Source organism: Hyla sarda, chromosome 3, assembly GCF_029499605.1.
Source record: "Hyla sarda isolate aHylSar1 chromosome 3, aHylSar1.hap1, whole genome shotgun sequence".
Lineage (NCBI taxonomy): Eukaryota > Metazoa > Chordata > Amphibia > Anura > Hylidae > Hyla > Hyla sarda.
In genome coordinates, this window is record NC_079191.1 from 361,875,835 (window position 1) to 361,897,168 (window position 21,334).

Below are 21,334 nucleotides of genomic sequence, written 5' to 3' on the forward strand. Positions count from 1 at the left end.
TGGCAGAGGGGTGTACATGGGTGTAGAAGAGTGTACATGGGTGACAGAGGGTTATAGAAGAGTGTACATGGGTAGCAGTGTACATGGGTGACGGGGCAAAGGGGTGATAGAGGGTGTACATTGGTGACAGAAGTGTACATGGGGGATAGGAGTGTAGAGGAGTGTACATGTGTAACAGAGGGGTGTAGAGCGGTGTACATGGTGACAGAGGGGTGTACATGGTGACAGATGGGTGTAGAGGAGTGTACATGGGTGGCAGAGGGGTGTAGAGGAGTGTACATGGGTGGCAGAGAGTTGTAGAGGAATGTACATGGGTGACAGATGGATGTACATGGGTGAGAGGGGGCCATAGGGGGGTGTACATGGGTGACAGAGGCGTGTAGAAGAGTGTACAGGGGTGGCAGAGGGATGTCGAGGAGTGTACATGGGTGACAGGGGCGTAGAAGAGTGTACATGGGTGACAGAGGGGTATAGAGGAGCGTACATTGGTGACAGAGAGTGTACATGGGTCACAGGGGGTGTAGGGGGTGACAGAGGGGTGTAGAGGATCATAGAGGAGTGTACATGGGTGACAGGGGGCGTAGGGGGTAACAGGGGTGGACAGGCATGAAATGGTGATAACAGAGGGGTGGACAGTTGTGAAAAAGGGACAGAGGAGGGGGTGGACATAGATGATGGGGGGTGGACATGGATGATGGGGGGGAGGATGGACATGTGTGACGGGGAGTGGACATGGGGGGCAGGGTTTGACAGGGTTGAAATGGGGTAACAGAGGGGTGAAGAGGGTGTAGCAGGGCACCATTTTCAGCTCACTGCGCCCTGCAGGGGGAGGGGGACACTGGAGGACGCTGTGAGTCATAGGCGCGCAGGCCAGGGTGGGAAATTTAAAATAAAATGAAAAAATCACAGCAAAATCCCTCGGCACCCGGGTTGGGTAATACCAAATTTTTTAATATAGTTATTTCATTTTGTTTTTGTTTGTTTATTTATGAAAAACTACCCAAAACAAGTACCCCAGAAGTGGATCAGGGTCAATAATACCATTAATCAAAGGGATATGCACGAGGTCACTAATCCCCTTATTCAATTCCCACCCCTAAAACATAGCTTTTATTAAGCACATATAAAATATATGAAATTGTGAGTCACTTTAAAATCACAGTCTCTTAGTGTGGTATATTTTATATGTGTGTGTGTGTATGTATATAAAATATATATATATATATATAAGAGAGAGAGAGAGAGATACATACACATGTATAAAGATATCACTATTTCATATATTTTATATGTGCTTAATAAAAGCTATGTTTTAGGGGTGGGAATTGAATAGGGGGTGTAGTGACCTCGGGCATGTCCCTTGGTCAATGGTTTTCTGTTCTCTCCTTTTTATGGAAAAAGAGGGGTGATTTTATATTTTATTAGTGGAGGGGCTTTTACATCATTTTTCATTTTTTAAGTCACCATTGTGGACCTTCATATTCGATCATTAGGTTGCCTTCACTGTATAATGCTGTGCCTATTGCATAGCATTATACAGGGTCATCAGTGGCGGGAATGCAATGGTGAAACAAGTCTGACCCATGGAGGCCACACCTCAGAACTTACAGCACTCTAAGAATCTGCTGCTGACATCTTGTGGCCAGAATCCACCTGACACCTACTAAGGAATTTTTGCCCTAAATGACATGTCTTTCTATATACAGTGCTAGAGAATATTTCGACACATAAAACAAGGAAACCCAAGTAATAAAATATATTTATTTAGATAGAAAAGTCACAAGGAAGCAGCGTCACACAGGACAACAGGTGCTAGCATGTGCATTTTTATTTACATATATAGTGTAATGACTCCCTCTTGCAAATAGGTGCAGTTGCAATATGTAGTATGCAGTATGCAAAGAAACAGGACTTTTCAAATCAAAGTTCAGTGTTTTATTCACACTTGGCACAAAGCAAAGTCTTTAAATGCAGAACCAAGGAAAACGTAACAAAAGTCCACCAATATTCCTTAGGTGTTTGTTCACACCTGAGAACATGCCATGCGGCATCAAGCAAGTCTTTCCTAGGCCTCCAGGCAGAATGTTCACCAGGTTCCAACCTTGGAACAAACGCAGGGAAGAACTCCACATGCAGCTCTCTCTGTCAGTTTGAGCTGCAACTAGCAAACCCCACTCAGCTGGTGAAGCAAGCTGCCTTTAAGGCCAACAAAAGGCGGCCTGGATTGTGGGGAATGACCCCCACCCTGCACTTGGTCATTCCCAGTAAGAGCAGTCCCGGATTGGCCTTCCAGCCATACTACAGCCATAGTGTCAGACTGCATTGCAGCACAGACACTGAATAAATACCGGCTCTTACTTCACCAAGGCCAGGAGCCTTGGTGACACATATCGCCCATCAACCACCATGCCCTTCACCTTCTCACGATGGATAGATGGATAGATAGATATGAGATAGATAGATAGATAGATCTATCTATCCATTTTTTTTTTTTTGGGGGGGGGGGGGAGGGGCTTTTCCAGGGGGAACCTATCACTCCTAGTCTTATGGTGCTGTATCATCTGCCGAAAATAGCTCTACTGTAACATAGTCACATGATGCTTCATCTGGTGTCAGGTGATGTTGTTGATCCTCTAATGCTCCTACTAATAGAGGCACTGTCAATGGATCAATTCTCAAGATGCTCTTGGCATCTATCATGTTCCTCTTGGTTGTCGTAGTAAGAACCTAAGAAGTGAAAGAAGAGCCGGACATGTTGTAACCATTCTTATTCACTGACCTATAAAGGCCCCAGACACAACAAAGCTGCTACATGTGAACAAGACCTTGTAAATCTGGATTTCATATACTGACCTGGAAGTCCCAATATAGCAATATCTGGCTTATACAGGAGCATGCTAATACGATCCACTCCAGGATAGTCAGTGTCATTCTGGAAGACTGAAAATAAGACAGAAATATACATTTGACTTTGTCCATTTTTGTCTTCCATTTTTTTTCACCATGCAATGGTGGTAATAACTGGGATTGGGATCCCAAAACCATGTGAAGAACTTCGCCCTCTGTGGTAGAATATACATACCTGTGTGCAGTAGTCACTTGTACAGGTATATACTGCACTCATTTTACAGGACAACCCTGAAAGGAGGACATATATAGGAAAATAACCTCAACCCTACAGAATGAGGTCATATTTTAGTAGAAAAACACTGATCACAATTTCACGGTGGACTACAGAAGTGACAAGATAACACAGCTCCACCACCATCAAGGGCAAAGGACAGAACATAAAAAGTGGTGTCTGAAAGGATTTACTGGAGTTCCCTTTAATCCCATAACATAACATAGTGAATTGTAAAGGATACGGCTAATATTAGCCAGCAAGATGATCACCGCCAGCACCGTGGTAGTAATGCGCCTACATTTGCGGTCCTTGGAGCCTGGGTACAACTGAGTTGCCACAGATATTCCTCCGTATATGATTGTACTTGATAAAACCGCAAGGCAGCTATTATTGAGCATTGGTGAATCCTAGAGGAAAACAAAGAAAATATGACATTTCACAATATACATTTCCTGTCCTAGATGACATATTAACAGACAACACATATAGCTGATTGCGTGCACGGAAAACAAGGCATGTTTTTGACTACCGTGCGGGGGATTGGATACCAGAGCGGGATGGGAGGGACTTTATAGGTATATTATGGCCACAGGTATGCATTCGAAGTACGGCCGTCATCAGTGCCGCACGCACAGTCCACAAGTGATACTTTTTTATACACAAGAGCAATAAGTCTGCAACATAGACATTGACTGTGTTTGAAGATAATGTGGTTGACACAAATGCAATGAGTTTAAAATGTCCTGGGCAGGACTAACGTGAATGGAAGCTTCTTACATTCCAAAAAACGGGCTAATGTACTAAGGTACAAATGACTGTGTGATACAAATTGTGTCTCTATCTACGATAAGCATTGATTAACACACTGATGATGGTCTATATGAATGTGCGGTAGGAACTGTGCCTTTAATAAGAGAAATAGACACTAGCTATGATGCAGTAGATGGATTTCAGTAGACAAATTGTCTTGGATTGGTGTGATTAACACAATATGACTGTTTAGTCCCAATAAGTGAAGTTTGTGCAATGATGCATATTTACATGAACATTAGTACCGTTAATTGAATAAGCAGAATATATAATACACACTATACAGTGCATATTGGAGACTGTGAATGTGTTGGACTAATATTGAGTGTCGCTGATCACCGAATACCGTATATACTAGAGTATAAGCCGACCTGAATATAAGCCGAGGCCCCTAATTTCACCCCAAAAACCCAGGAAAAGTTATTGACTCGGTGGGGATGGTTAGTCCTTGCGGGCCGTCCATTTTCACCGGGGGGGGGGGGGCCCTCTTCTCCGCTCTGGGCCTGGCCCTGGACTAGTGACGTTGCCTTGACGACGACGCACAGGGACGTGCATGCGCGTCACTGTGCGTCGTTGTCAAGGCAACGTCACTAGTCCGGGGCAGGCCCGGAGAAGAGGGCCCCCCCGGGTGAAAATGGACAGCCCGCAACGACTAACCATCCCCATCGTACGGTCCCTGCAGCATAGATGGCCCAGACCAGCTCACCCTTCCTTCCCACTGAGGGGAGGTGAGTAGAAAACTAAACGGGGTGTCTGGATGATGACGAAGGCCGTCGTGGTCTTCAACCTTCGGACCTCCAGAGGTTTCAAGACTACAGCTCCCAGCATGCCCGGACAGCCGATGGCTGTCCGGGCATGCTGGGAGTTGTAGTTTTGCAACATCTGGAGGTCCGCAGGTTGAAGACCACTGAATAGGGATTGACAGGCGGAGAGTTCACCCGAGTATAAGTGAGGGGGGCGTTTTCAGCTCGAAAAATCGTGCTGAAAAACTCTGCTTATACTCGAGTATATACGGTATATATGAAATAGCAAAAATCTGCAATAATATGGAATCTGCTTAAAACCCACTGCATGTATACTCGTATTGCTGTGGTCACCGAAGATCCATAAATCAGTCATAACACAATTATACGATTCATATGGATTATATTGGCCAGGACGGAAATCAAGCTCCTCCCACCTCAATCCATGTATAACATATACCATGTGGAATAGGAGCCTATCTAGTCTACATCCACTAAACGAAGTTGCGGAATTAATCTAGTGTGGACAGGGTTTGATATAAGTACATCTACTATCCCACACACGACTATTAGGAAGAGGACTGTGTTATCCCTAATAACCAAAAGAGGAATAACTAAAATAGGATTTGGGGTCTATTGAATAACTAAAAGAGGATTTGGGGTCTATTGAATAACTAAAAGAGGATTTGGGGTCTATTGAAGGACATTTGAAGACGGCTCAAATATATCTTTGTGAACTGTTGGCGACACATTTTTAATACTTTGATATATTTTTTCACCTATTTGGAATTTTTCTTATTTTTAGAAGTGTAATAAAAGTTATATTTTAGAGGTTCCCTATTGGTCAATATTTTTGTAACACATAAAGCTCCATATCATTATACACCATTAGCAGATATATCATTGTGCTGGATATTCAAAGGTGTATTCCAGGAAAAAAAAGAGGTTTGCTATGGGGATTCGCCCCTACTCTGGACAGCTCCCAAGACAGGCGTCATCAGAGAGCAGTTAGACAGAAAAGAACAACTCAACTTCAGCAGTTCATAAGTACTGGAAGGTTTAAGATTTAGAAGTAATTTACAAATCTGTTTAACTTTCTGAAGCCAGTTAATATATATATAAAATAAAGTTTTTTCCTGGAATACCCCTTTAATATCTGCCAGTGGTAAGTATCAAGGACAATCCTACATCTGCCAATGGTGTTATTATATTATCTATATTCTTATACTGGGCCTTATGTATCATTGTGAGGGGGTGTGAGCTCAGGCCCATTCTGTCCCAAGACCTACAGATCAGCAGGTAATCTGACAATACATGGCCCCAGCTGTACTGCTCTTCTCCTGGGTAAGGGGGCTTCATAGGTGACCAGCTAAGGGGCCCTAACATCACGGAATCTGTATAAACAAACCTGTAGAAATGGGGTTATCAGGTTTCCGATGCACATCATCCACCCGAATGTCAGCATCCATGTTTGACAGGTGACTCTACAAAAGCTTCTCTTCAGGGCCTGGATCTCCATCGATTTGTAAACGATATACACAATACCGGCCTCTAAAATCCATATACAGAACAGTCTATAGATGGTATATATACCACACAAAGCATATACATGTCTGAAGATACTAATAATGAGAAAATATACAGGAGATAGAGATATAGAGATAAAGATGTGTACTAGCTAGGACCCCAAGACCAGGCCAAAGCTTTCCCATGCTCCTGAATGGCTAAAATGTGTCAATACTAAGCAGATCATGTGCCTTTCAGGAGCTTGGGAAAGCTTTGTGTGACCCTGTAATCATTGCAAGAACATGAGCCATTACAGGCTGCTGAATGGCACATGATTGGCTTAGTACTGACACATTTCTGGCCATTCAGGTGCCTAAAAAAAGCTGTATGACAAACCCTGTAATGACTTATGCTACTGTTATCATTACAGGACCATGAGTCATTACAGGGTCTGTAACACACAGCTTCCACATGCTCCTGAAAGGAACATTTGCTTAGTATATCAACCACATGCCCTTCACTGCAGAGATTAATATATGACTTCTGAAGCTTGGCTGTGGATAAAGTAATCCAACTACAAGCAGATATGCCATTCCGGAGCATGGAAAAGTTAGGTGACAATATCTGACCCAGCTTTTCCATGCTCCTGAATGGCATGTTTGCTTACATAGGCAAAAGTTCGGGGGGGGGGGGGGGGTGGTTGTTGATGGGCATGGTCAGGCGGGCCCAGGCTAAAGTTTTGCACCCATGGCACTTTAACTACGCATTTTTACTCAGGATGGCACTATTAATAATTCCTATAGATACATTTAATGCACTTACCTAGCAGAGTAGATACTGTGGACACTATAGCCAGCACGATCGATTCGGGATAATATTCTCCAGTGTCACTGAGGAGACATAGATTCCATATATAACATTATCAGAGCTCTGGGCCAGTCACTAGTAACGAGGGCCGGTCACTAGTAACGAGGGCTGGTGACTAGTAACGAGGGCCGGTCATTAGTAACGAGGGCCGGTCACGAGTAACGAGGGCCGGTCAGTAGTAACGAGGGCCGGTCACTAGTAACGAGGGCCGGTCACTAGTAACGAGGGCTGGTCACTAGTAAAGAGGGCTGGTCACTAGTAACGATGGCCGGTCACTAGTAACAAGGGCCGGTCACTAGTAACGAGGGCCGGTCACTAGTAACGAGGGCTGGTCACTAGTAACGAGGGCCGGTCACTAGTAACAAGGGGGAAGATATTAGACGATGGAATGGTGTATTGTAGGATTCCCACCACTGTCCCTATAGAGTCTCCTACCTGATGCTGATGATCCCTGTTCGATAATGACCTTGTATGATGGTCATGGTGAAGGTGGTCAGGACACCCACGAAGGTCCATATTGCCCAAAACAATGGCAGGATAGCCAGGGTTGGGCTCGTCATATTAGATTTAGAAATATATATCACTCTTAGAAAAACTAAGCGCTTTCAATCTGAACTAACAGAAAGTGAAGAGTTTTCCTATATCGTGCAGTGGTATAACCGACCACCATCTGTGATGTCATCAGGTTCTATTGATGATGTCACATGTCTTTGGCTGCTGGTGTATTATAAGTATTAAAATTATCCATACAACAAATCTGTATTATATATGGAAATATCACAAATAACCCCTAATATAAAGTTATTATCAAAACTACCTACATGAAGAATTCTTGTGATACTAAGGGCTGCAGAGGAGATCTGTTCTCTACTACTGCCCACTGCCAACACGAGATGTCTGTGCCCCACAATGTGCCCTATATGAGAGCTCCGGCTTCTCTACAACCCCTCACAAAAACTAACTTACAGGACGTCACCAGCTTTTATACTTTGTAGGAATTACAACACTTATACTTGTGACCCCAAAAAATGTTGGTTTAATAGGTGAAGGTTTTGGCCGCATTGGACATCCCTCCAGCACAAAAGGGCAGGACCATTTCATTTACCAAATAATGTATTGAGAAATATAAAAATAATAATAATAATAATTTGTGGGGTGGAATGAAAAAAGGTAGAAAACCACCATTGTGTAGGTTCGTTTTAATATAAAATAAAGGATGTATCTGTACTCTTTGGGGGGAGATTTATCAAAACCTATGTAGAGGAACAGTGGTGCAGTTGCCCATAGCAACCAATCTGATCTCTTTCATTTTTCAGAGGCCTTTTTAAAAATGAAAGCAGCGATCTGATTGGTTGCTATGGGCAACTGCACCACTCTTCCTCTACACAGGTTTTGATAAATCTTCTGATTGGTGTCTATACAAAATATGATCAGTGAAGGGTTAATGGAAATAATTAACAGTTAACACTTGGAGGCAATGAGCGGTGGCTGTGTGGAAAGGAATTCAGAGCCCTTGTGGTTTCTAATGACAACAACACCATTTGGTGTAAAATTGAGTGCTGGTTATACAGAGCCAAACGTGTACAGTGAAATAAATGAGTAAACATTAAGGATTTGTGCAATGTTCTGCAGAGAAACCTGGGGTCCAGGCATTTATGTGTTACCCTGACATGTACCATCTACCTTAACATTATTGCAGATTCACTTTACTGTCATGGCAGTAGTACAGGGCAGTGCCATCTTTTAACAGGATAATGTCCTGCCACACTGGACAATTGTTTAAAGGGGTACTCCGGTGGAAAAAAAAAATTTTTAAACAACTGGTGCCAAGAAAGCTAAACAGGTTTGTAAATTATTTCTGTTTAAAAATATTAATCCTCCCAGTATACTTATCAACTGCTGTATACTCCAGAGCAAGTTGTATTTCTTTATAGAGTTCTTTCCAGTCTGACCACAGTGCTCTCTACTGCCACCTTTGTCCGTGTCAGGAACTGTCCAGAGTACAAGCAAATCCTCTTAGAAAACCTCTCCTGCTCTGGACAATTCCTGACATAGAAAGAGGTGTCAGCAGATTGGGAAGTTCAGGTTTCATGCAGTCATGTATACAGAGCATTCACAAGGTTCTCAGTCCCTTTTAGGCCCCTCCTCCATTATTCTGCACTCAGCACCCCATAATGACATAGTAAAAACATGTTAAAAATCTTTCTAAGGCTGCATTCACACCACGTTTTGTACATACGGGTGCTGGATCCAGCAGGGGGAGGGGAAAATCGGGCGCTCCGTTTGACTCCGGTCTGCTCATTAAAGTAAATGGAGTCAGGGGCTGATCCGGCTGGGGTACGGGAGCGCCCGGTTTTCCCCTCCCCCAGCCAGATCCGGCACCTGTATGTAAAAAAAACGAGGTGTGAATGCAGCCTAATTTATCGAAAAGGAAAAAACGAAAATCTCACAGTGACATAAGCATTCATACCCTTTACTCAAGACTTAGGTGAAGCCCCTTTGGCAGTGATTCCTCCAGTCTTCTTGGGAATGAGGCCACAAGGTTTATAAACCTGGATTTGGGGATTTTCTGCCATTCTTTTCTGCAGATCCTCTCAAGCTCTGTCAGGTTGGATGGGGACCGTCAGTGAAAGACATTTTAAGTTCTCTCTAGAGATGTTCAAATGGGTTTAAGCCAGGGCTGTGGCTGGGTCACTCAAGAACATTCACAACCTAAGCATAGGATTGTTTTAATATATTTTTTCTGCACTTTTTTTTTTTACACCGACACCGTCCACCGTGCTAGATCATAAACATCCAGACATTGCAAAACTCCCATCATGTCCTGACTGCCAAATGCTGCTTGTTTTTGGAAAAAATTCAGGTAAAACTTTGTACATAGGCTAATAACATCCTTATTCCCCGTCTCAGACTCTAGCACACACTTCCAATTACTGGCTTTTATGAAATAGGCCTATAAAACTAAAGGTGTGTTCACACATGCAGATTTTTTTATACAGTATTTGAAGCCAAAGCCAGGACATGAATTTAACATTTTCAGATTGTCTATGGATGTTACTGTGTCCACCATGTTTGTAACATTTTTTATCATCTGTTTTATTTTCGCAAGATGGTGAGAATTTTAAATATTAGCCATCAATAAATAATAGAATTTATGTATTCTTGGAATTTGGCATATTCTGATATAATAGTTAATATACCGTAGCTATTATTGTCATTTTACAGTGTGCCAAAAGATTTGAGGAAATAAAAAGTAGCGGGACATCACCTGTAGACAACCAGTATAATCCACTGCTGGCTACAGGAGGAACACCTTTGGAAAGCCTGGCCACGTATATCAAATCTTCCCTGCTTGACCCAGCTGAAGAACCTGAGGATGTGGCAGCAGGACAGGGTACAAACCCTATTACAGATAAACGGCATTCTGTAAAACTACATACATTTGCAGGTCACTTTATTAGATTAGGGGGGGAATTTGTGTAAGTGGGTGAGTAACTGGCTCAGTGATAGGAAACAAAGGGTGGTTATTAATGGTACTTATTCTGATTGGGTGACTGTTACTAGTGGGGTACCACAGGGGTCAGTCTTGGGTCCTGTTCTATTTAATATATTAATTAATTACCTTGTACAGGGGTTGAATAGTAAAGTAGCAATCTTTTGCAGATGATACTAAACTCTGTAAAGCGGTAAACACAATAGAGGACAGTGCACTGTTACAAATGGATCTGGATAGGTTGTGTGGCAGTGTGGCAAGGAAAGGGTGTATTTCCCTTGCTATCTCTGCAGAATGCTCCACCTGTGGCCTGATTAATGAGGTATCAGGAAGGGAAAGTGTGTGTTTAAAAGGAAAAGGAACAGAATAGTTGGGGCTCTTCCTAGGAGACAGCATGTGGGCTGTAGGGAAGAGACAGAGCCTGCTGAGGAGTACACAGCCCGAGCTATGAGAGGCTCAAAGAGACTGCCATGAATTGTGAGTAGAAGGTTGCAGGGGACATATGTTTAACCGGCTGAGGGAAGCTCAGCGGTTGTTAGTCAGGACAAGCTGATCTGTTTAGTCATTGACCAGACGGTCTAGGATTTTGTTTTGTTCCTGCTTTTTGTTTATTTCTTTCCCTGCAACCTGTCTAATAAAACTGGCAAGGTGCCAGATTTGCATTATAAACGTTTGTTTGCTGGTTTATTGAGAAGAAACGCATCCTGTGGCGTGGTCAAGGACGATCCTGGAGCTAATCCCCAAGGAGGAATCCTTACAATTGGTGGAGGATGCGGGCAAACACGTTGCTAGGAGCAACCAGTGGTCGAGCTGTGGTGAAGTTGTTGCTAGGGGCAACAGATCGCATCAAGCGAGTGGGCACTCTTTCTCAAGTAAGGAGACAGGTGGACGGGCCACCTGCAGAGTGCAGATTACGTTTTGAGACTGTGTATAAAGGCGTTGCTAGGGGCAACGGAAAAATTTTGTTGGCAAGCGGCTGACATTTCGGCAGAGGACTGTGCTGTGTTTGCAAGGTTCGAAGTGTTGCAAGATGGATGTCCTGATAAGTGCTTTGTTGCAGACTGCTGCAGCACAAGAGGACACAAGCTTTGCAGAGTTTGAAAAGATTGCTATGCATGAGGCATGGCCCAAGACACACTGGGGAAACTTGGTGTTTGGATTCATTGGAGGAGATGCCCAAAAAGTTCATTGTGAACTGGATCCAAAGATCTTACGGGACTATGAGAAAGTCAAGACAGAGATCCTGACTAAAGTGGGAGTAAGCCGCGCTGCAAGACTACAGTGTGCACTGCAGCCTAACAGTGATGCTGGGTTTAAAGTTGCAGAGCTACTTAAAGAGCAAGTGGAGCGATGTTCTGCAGCAGAGAAGCTGGTGAGAGGTGTCCAGCACCAGCCCTTAACTGATTGGACGGCAAGAGATTCTGGTAAGACTGTTCCAGGGGTTATGGGGGCCATGTTTAATGACTATGAGACTGTACATAAGAATGATGGGACTGTACATAAAAAGGCTGAGTCGGAGGGTGGTGTTTCCCTAGTTGACTGTGTGAACAGTGTTCAAGGTGGTACCAACCTATGTCCAGTTGCAAAATCATGTGAGGGTGGGGAACCCCTCATGAAGACTGATGAGACTGTTCACACTGTGCAGATCGGATTGAAAAAATCTGGTGAACAGAAAATGTTAAATGCAGGACTGGGAGAAAATGTATTAAAACACACTTTGCCTGAGTTAGGTCCTAGTGCTATGAACTGTCCTGTAAATTTTGAACATGTACAATCTGATGTTTTTGTTGAAAAACTTATGTTGTGTTCAGATGTAAAGAGAACTGCTGCCACCTCTGACAGGACAAAAGAAAACCTGTGTGAGCTGAAAATAGAAGGTAAAAAGATGACAGTTTTGTTAGACCCTAGATGTGTAATAAGTCTGGTAAAGTCCAGCAGGAGAAAGCCAGACCCCGCTATAGTGTCTATGCAGGCTGGTATTTGGGGTTATAAAACGGTTAATGTCTGTATTTCTACTCCCTATGGTACTATAGGTCATAAGGTTGCAATAGAGCCCTCCTTGGAGTATGATGTAGTACTGGGGACGGATTTTCAATTTTTTCAACAATTATGGGAAGACTGTCAGGTGACTAGAGCAGGAACACCTGATAGGCCCACAACACTTGACTTGCATCACACATTAGAGGAGAGTTACTCAGCAGAGGCTGAGGATGGGGAGTGTCAGCAGTTACTAGATGTAGGTCAGATAGGGGTCTGCCAGACTGCTGGGGGAGCTGAAGACCAGACCGTGAGTCAACTCCAAGAGGATCCAGTGACTCAAGTGACAAGTGTGCCTCTGACTGAAACAGAATCTTCAGTGAAACCAGAAACGGATCAGGTACAGGAACATGGGTTCCATCCGCCAGCTGAAGATGAGCCCAAGGTGGGGCTAGAGTTGCGCGGTCATCTGGAAGAGGTGACTGGAAAAGAAGCTACAGAGATGTCTGTGGATAATGCAGAAGTACTGAAGAGAGTACATGTGGAGCTGGGTGCTGAGCTTACTGTCACAGACAGAGTCCTGAGTGAAGGAGATGTGATGTCTGGACCAGAGATGGATCGTGACCAGGAAGGTCGAACCACTGGACCAGATGTTGTTGCAGACCCAGGAGCCCTAGACCTTTCTGCTGGGCAGCAGAGAGACAATGTTGAAGTGAAAGAGAAGTCTGCCAGTGAGCAGAGAGACAGTCCAGAGAGACTGTCCAGGAACTACCCTGAAGCCCAAGTGGCCAAGACCCTTGAAAAGGGGGAGACTACTCCTAAAGGTGGAAAAGAGTCTGAACGAGTTTGCTTGAAGGAAGAGACAGGCCAAGCACAGGTGACTGTCAGAGGACAAGAGAATGTCACAAGGTCCAGCAGCGAGAGTAAGGAGACCGCTGTAAGTAAGAGATCTCGGAAAAAAACGCGCTGGTCTTGGTAAAAAAAGGGAGCAGATCCAGAACCTTGAAGAAACCTTACAGATGGTTTCTGCTAAATTGTCTCAAAAGGAAGAAGTAGTTCATCACCTGACAGAGGAGAAAGAAAAAACGCTTGCAGACTTGAATAAAGAGCAGGAAGCAACGCTTCAGCTGCAGAAAGATATGGAGCGCCACAAAAGTGAGTTTGCGGCTCTGCAGGATGAACTGTCCCGCTCCCAGGGTCTTATGACCAGCAAGGAGAGAGAATTGGAGATTCTGGCCAAGCAGATCTCATTCAAGGATGAAGAAGTGAATGTCCTGTGTGGGGCATATCTGGCTCTACAAAGTGATCACAAGGCTAAGTTGGTAGCCATGGAAGAGCTGGAGAAGGAGAAAGTGGTAATGGCTCATAAGGTGCAGAGCCTGGAGGCGCAGAACGAAACGCATATTAAGTCTCGCACAGCTGCCTTGGATGCACTGGGTACTCAGCTCTCTGAACAAGAGGCTCAGCTAAAAGTCTATGAGCAGAAAGTGTCCAAGATGGCGCAACTGAATAAAGACAATGAGCAGATGAGAGAACAACTGCTGTCCCTGGAGGATACTGTCAAAAACTTGACAGAATTGCTGGAAAGTGAGAAGAAGAACTCTTCTAAGCTCAAGAGTGAGCAGCAGAAATGTTTAAAGCTGGAAGGGGACATGGAGGTCCTTAAAGAAAGTCGTGACCAAGTTATAGCAGAACTGGCTAACGAGAGGTTAAAAGTGTCTCAGATGGAAATTGAGGCAAAAGCCACAGCCGTCCGTGTAAAAGAAGAAAAACTGCTTGTGAGGCAAAAGCTACTGGAGACAGGGATGCTTTCTCTAAAAAAGGCGGAGTCTGAACAATGGACTCAAGAAACAGTAGAGTCTGAAGACCATGAGAAGAAGCCATATGAAAGGTCCTCTGAAGCTGAGACTGAGGTGAAACCATATGGGAAGTCCTCTGAAGCTGAGACTGAGGTGAAACCATATGGGAAGTCCTCTGAAGCTGCAGAGATATTAACATTGCATGGTGAAAATTCTGAGGCAGAGAAGTTCTCTGAGGTAGAAGTTAAACCAGAGATAACTGCAGAAGCTGCAAGTAAAGTTAGTGACACATCTGAAGGTGCAGGTGAAAAACTGGCTAAAGGAGCCAAGAGTTTTCAGCCTAAAAATGAGCCTGTGAAAGTCGGTGTCCTTAAAGAAAGGGCTAATAAGAAAGCAGAGTCCTTAAAAATGTGATAGAAGTCACTGTGATAGAAGACTGGGTCGTGGTGGAAACCCTGAGAGGCACTGGATTAGAAAACACTGGAAGAAAGTCCGCAGAAGTAGAATTTGGAGAAGAGTCCGTCTCAAGGAGAAGAGGGACAGGTGCATTAAAGGGAAGCCTCCTGAAATTGTGGAGGATGACTTAGAAGACCTGCAAATGGGTGATACAGGCTCGGTTGGCCACCAGCAAAGTTCGTGCAATGGTCATACCAGTGACAGAAGAAGACAATGGCCTAGAGCATCTGCCTTGTCCGCACCTAGAGTCCAGAGCACTGCACAGACCAAGATGAAGAACCTGGTGTTGGAAAGGTGTGACATGAATGGAGCTTTTTACAAGGAATTTGTCAAAGGTGACCAAAAGTCTTGTGCTCGGTGGCTGATGAAAGTGCGAATGAAAGAAGGGTGCACCATTGAAGTGGTGCAGATAAAATCTACTGATGAAGGAAGCCAAGTGCCTCAAAATCTGTTGGACGTAGTTGTTCAAGGAAAAGGAAAGGCAGTTGGACTCTGCCTTTTGAATACAAGTGCTCCTTCCCGGTGGTCTGAGCAGAGGGGGGGGGATATGTGGCAGTGTGGCAAGGAAAGGGTGTATTTCCCTTGCTATCTCTGCAGAATGCTCCACCTGTGGCCTGATTAATGAGGTATCAGGAAGGGAAAGTGTGTGTTTAAAAGGAAAAGGAACAGAATAGTTGGGGCTCTTCCTAGGAGACAGCATGTGGGCTGTAGGGAAGAGACAGAGCCTGCTGAGGAGTACACAGCCCGAGCTATGAGAGGCTCAAAGAGACTGCCATGAATTGTGAGTAGAAGGTTGCAGGGGACATATGTTTAACCGGCTGAGGGAAGCTCAGCGGTTGTTAGTCAGGACAAGCTGATCTGTTTAGTCAGTGACCAGACGGTCTAGGATTTTGTTTTGTTCCTGCTTTTTGTTTATTTCTTTCCCTGCAACCTGTCTAATAAAACTGGCAAGGTGCCAGATTTGCATTATAAACGTTTGTTTGCTGGTTTATTGAGAAGAAACGCATCCTGTGGCGTGGTCAAGGACGATCCCGGAGCTAATCCCCAAGGAGGAATCCTTACAGTTGGAGGTTTGGTCTGGGAAGTGGCAGATGAGGTTCAACACTGATAAATGTAAGGTAATGCAGATGGGGAAGAAAATTCCAGGGTGGGACTATGTATTAAATGGGAGAACACTTGTGACAACTGACATGGAAAAGGACTTAGGAATCTTAGTTAACAGTAAATTTAGCTGTAGTGACCAGTGTCGGGCAGCTGCTGCCAAGGCAAATAAAATCATGGGGTGCATCAATAGGGGCATAGATGCCCACGACAAGGAAATATTTCTACCGCTGTACAAATCACTAGTCAGACCACACATAGAATACTGTGTACTGTACTGGGCACCAATGTACAAGAAAGATATAGGGGAGCTGGAGAGGGTTCAAGACGGGCAACCAGAGTAATACAGGGAATGGGAGGACTACAGTACCCAGAAAGATTATCAGAATTAGGGTTATTTAGTTTAGAAAAGAGAAGGCTTAGGGGAGACCTAATAACTATGTATACATATATCAGGGGACAGTACAGAGATCTCTCCCATGATCTATTTATACCCAGGACTGTATCTATAACAAGGGGGCATCCTCTACGTTTAGAGGAAAAAAGGTTTCTACACCAGCACAGATGGGGGTTCTTAACTGTAAGAGCAGTGAGACTATGGAACTCTCTGCCAGAGGAGGTGGTCATGGTGAACTCTGTAAAAGAGTTCAAAAGGGGTCTGGATGCATTTTTGGAGAGTAATAGCATTACTGGTTATGTATACTAGATTTATAGGGACAGAACGTTGATCCAGGGATTTATTCTGATGCCATATTTGGAGTCGGGAAGGAATTTTTACCTCGAGTATGAGTTTTTTTTTCCCTTCCTCTGGATCAACTCAATAGGGATTCATTAGGGATATGGTTGACATTAGGGTTGACCTCTATGGACTCTGGTCTTTTTTCAACCTTATTAACTATGTTACTATGTTAGATACAATACACCCTGTTCCAAATTATTATGCAAATTATATTTTTCCAAAGTATTATGCAAATAAGCACTAAGTCTTCCACACACTAATGGGTTAAGAGCAACAGCTCTCAACAGAATGCAAAGTTCTAAGAAACAAGTCCATAATGAGAAGAAGAAGAGGCACTCACCAGGTAAAATGCACAATTCCATACTTTTTTCAGTGCAGTAGTAGCATAAAAACTGAAGAAGGTTCAGACACCAGGGTCCACAGCATGGATACAGCTATAACCTTACTGTGGACCCTGGTGTCTGCACGTGCTTCAGTTTTATAAGGTAACCATGAATGAAAGAATAAACGTAACAACTTTATTAAACATATATAAAATTGACATGCAGCATTAAAAATTTATAAAGGTAAAGACAGTCTCAAGAAAGAAAAGATGAGGGGTATACTCCAGAGTATCCAGGGCAGGTAGCAGGGACACAAACATTGAATATATGGTAGCCTAAGTATGATTCAATCAAAGGTGGCTGCATACAGCAAGCAAGGATATATACATATAAAGGCACTAGTAAACACCATATATAGATAGCATAATAAAAAAAAAAAAGCATAGGTATAGGAAACAAGTTGTGCACCCTGTATGGAGATACCTCACCTCAGCCCCAAACGCACGTTTTCGCCCGTTTGCTTAGTCAGGGGGCATGTATACACCCCCTGATGAGGCATTGGTATAGGAAACAAGTTGTGCACCCTATATGGAGATACCTCACCTCAGTCCCAAACGCACGTTTTCGCCCGTTTGCTTCGTCAGGGGGCGTGTATACACGCCCCCTGACGAAGCAAACGGGCGGTTGGGACTGAGGTGAGGAATCTCCATATAGGGTGCACAACTTGTTTCCTATACAGTACCTATGCTTTTTCATTATGCTATCTCTATATGGTGTTTACTAGTGGCTTTATATGTATATATCCATGCTTGCTGTATGCAGCCACCCTTGATTGAATTATACTTAGGCTACCATATATTCAGTGTTTGTGTCCCTGCTACCTGCCCTGGATACTCTGGAGTATACCCCTCATCTTTTCTTTCTTGATACTGTCTTTGCCTTTATGAATTTTTAATGCTGTATGTCAATTTTATATATGTTAAATAAAGTTGTTACATTGATTCTTTCATTCATGGTTACCTTGTGGCCTCTTTTTTGGTGGCCATAGGACATAGTATCTATAGCCTGATCTATTTTTGTGGTGCTTCAGTTTTATGCTACTGCTGTACTGAAAATAACTGTGAAATTGTGTACTTTACCTGCCTCTCCTGCGTGACATTCTGCCCATGGAAATATCAGACTATTCAGCTATGCAGCACTTAGGACCTAAAAAAGATATTTTGAAATGGGCTCTTTTTGTATTTTTGAATAGACCACCAGCTATAACGTAATTATGTAAAAGATGGATTTCCTTCAATGACCCACAAAAAGACATTTCAGAATAAGCACCACTGTCAATAAATATATGCTCCTAATCTAAAAGAAAAAAAATTCAAAAATACAGGCTGCATACTTCATTCATTGCAATATGAGGCAGACAGGAGAAGACTTGGATTCCTGCAGCCCTTTACCGCCCTTCTGCAGATGTCAGCTGCAGGAGGTGATAAATAAATTAGAAAATTAGATATGACTAGATAAATACACAGATATATAAATAGACAGATGTAAAATAAATTGAATGTCTTACCCAAATCAAATTGCAAGCTGTAAGTGTCTGTCTAGACATCTCACTATTCAATACAGTCCTGTGATCACAGCAGCCTTTACACTGATTCAGGTAGGTACTTTTTCCCTGTCTGTAGTGTGAGAGGGGCGTGGCCAGAAAAGTGTACTGAAAGGGGAGGAGTTACCAATGTAAGGCTTTGTTCACATCTGCATGGTCACATTTGTTTTCTTGTTTTGTCACAGGAGTAGAAAGACAAAAACGAAGACGTCCTATCTCTTTCACACAATGGACACCAACAGAATATGGTGGATTATGCTGACTTGTGAAAGGATCCATTAAGTTCCGTTGTGGTGTCCATCTTTTTCACGAGAGGGACAGTACTGCATGCCGCGCTATTTATCCTGTCCAATATGACAGACTCTGTGGATGAGACTCCAATTGCTCATGATCAGAGCTTTTGTGAGTACCAGACTTGTAGAAAGAGTGACCGAGCTTCAGCTTCACTTGATCTGCTTCATGGAAGACCATGCTGACAACTTAAAGTGGTATTCCGGCTTTATACATCTTATCCACTATCCAAAGGATAGGGGATAAGATGTATGATGGCAGGGAACCCGCCACTGGAGACCCCCGCGATCTCGGTGCAGCCCCCAGCATTCTGTGCCAGGTGCTGCCTCCGAGATGGGACATGACGTCGCGGCCACGCCCCCTCTGGATAGGGGATAAGATGTATAAAGCTGGAATACCCCTTTAAAGATCAGTAAGAAGGTGAGGTCTGAAATAGAGACTGCTGTGCTTAGAAGGGAACGGTTTCACAAAAGGATGAGGATCTGAGAGCACGGTGAAGTTCTGGAGATATTCTTTAATAACCTTAGCTCCTATGATCTAAAAGGTGTCCAAACTTCAATGCACCCCCAAACTGGATGAATGCATGTATAATAGAACAAATGAGCTTCATAAAGTAATACAGAAAATAAATATACTAAGTAGGAAAGTAGTAGCAGGCAAGTATGTCATTCCTCATAGCTGTAGAAGTGGCAAATTCTAACCAAGAAGCATCAATCACTCCCTTTTTTCTAGCTTTCAGAATTTTCCAAAGAATTGTTTCATGGTAAAGAGGTACTCCACCTGCCAGCGTTCGGAAGTAAATGTTCAGTAGTAAAGTAGTAGCAGGCAAGTATCTCATTCCTCATAGCTGTAGAAGTGGCAAATTCTAACCAAGAAGCATCAAACGCTGTTTTCACGATGCGGAGTTGGCCACGCCCCCTCCCATAGAATTGCATTAGGGTGTGGCTGTGATGTCACGAGGGGGCATGGCCGACCCCGCAGCGTGAAAACAGCGTTCGGAACATTTACTTCCGAACGCCGGCCAATGGAGTACCCCTTTAACAAATCCAATACCCGTATAGATCAAAACACAATTACCTCTTTAGATGAATATCCCGGAACAAGTCTTGCAACACTGTCCCAGTTAATAGGCTGGGGGACCCCCACCAGGGAATACAGAATCATGTCCAAAACCATCTGGTTATTGTCATAGGGAAAATTATTGTTCTCTGAATACCCCCGACTCATCTTGTCTGATATCAGCTAGAAAAGATAAAGAACAGTAACAAGCACCGTAAACAACAACATCTGTAATAAATATAGTAAGAAAGTGATATTTACTATAAATGTACAAGTTTTCTATTGTTTTCGGACTTCATTCTGTGAATTGCTATATACTTGGTCATATAATACGCAGTCTTGGTAAAAGAACATGCAGTAAAGCCAACAGTAATATGTTTAATAGCTGTAAGGTTACCTGTGCAGAGAAGAAGGTGCGGTGCTGAGAGAAGAATGCTAGCACAAGGTCCCTGCAGTACGCCAGAGGAAGGATGTGTAGGCTGGCACTGCAGACAGGAGAGGATGCTGGCAGGGTGGTACTTCCAGCCGCTTCATCCAATCATACCAGCCCTGTCTCCACAAACCTGGGACGTGAAAAAGGGCAGAACCCGTGTCATTCCAATTAGTGCTTCTATATAATGTAGTGACAGGATGGCAGCACTGCTTCTCCTAAAGGACGCACATGCTGCCAGCCTTGTATAACCCTTTGGCTGCCAAGACAGCTGCAATGCAGAAAAAAGCAAAGAATGAACAAAGAAAGCTGTCACATTAATAAAAAGGCTAATTTCTTTTTTATTGCACAGCAGTTCTCGGGGAAGTCATGTGAACGCGTCTCCTTACTGCTGTGATTTATGGAACGGAACATCTTCCATGCAAATTGGATTTCAGTAACCTTGTCACAGCGTTCGTCTCTGGGATGGGAATAGGATTATTTTCTCTCTCATCGTGTATACGCTCTTGGTTTTATAGTTGACATTTGTGACTTTTACAATACTGTGTATTACCTTTAAAGTGTATCCATCAGATCCAACAAAATATATCACTCAGTACCTAATCCTGACCATGTACATCTCATTTTTATGTGTCTAGCACCTTTATTTATAATTTTATTACACTTTTAATTTACCTCACTAGTCTGAATTCCTCTCAAAGGGAGGGGGCGTGGCCTCACAGTTCAGGTCTCCGCCCCCTCCCTCAGTATGTTGTCTGCTCACATCTCCCCTAGCATTAGCTAAACTACAACTCCCAGCATGTCCTCACTGACAGTAGCAGGACACATGCTGACAGTGGGAGGATTTTTCCTCCAGGTGTGAGTCCTGCACTCACAGCTGTCAATCAAGGAAGTGTGTCCATGACATAGGTGATGATGCATGGACACAGCAGGACTAGTATGTGTCCAAGCAGACAGGGGGGGCAGTTGTTTGACTGGCTTTTTAACTATGAAATACTGAAAATGTTCTAATG

General features: G+C 43.6%; 1 protein-coding gene across 1 annotated transcript; it reads left to right on the forward strand.

Moving 5' to 3' along the window:
* Window positions 1-13,530: 13,530 nt before the first annotated feature.
* LOC130362739 (cingulin-like protein 1) lies at window positions 13,531-20,921 on the forward strand. The gene is made up of 3 exons (XM_056567688.1): window positions 13,531-15,893; window positions 18,727-18,943; window positions 20,674-20,921. The coding sequence occupies exon 1, from the start codon at window positions 13,540-13,542 to the stop codon at window positions 14,731-14,733; it is 1,194 nt and encodes a 397-aa protein (XP_056423663.1). The 5' UTR covers window positions 13,531-13,539; the 3' UTR covers window positions 14,734-15,893; window positions 18,727-18,943; window positions 20,674-20,921.
* The last annotated feature ends 413 nt before the right edge of the window (window positions 20,922-21,334 follow it).

Bases quoted from the DNA above. Each gene is read 5' to 3' on its own strand.
- LOC130362739 (XM_056567688.1), top strand. From the start codon at position 13,540: ATGGTTTCTGCTAAATTGTCTCAAAAGGAAGAAGTAGTTCATCACCTG.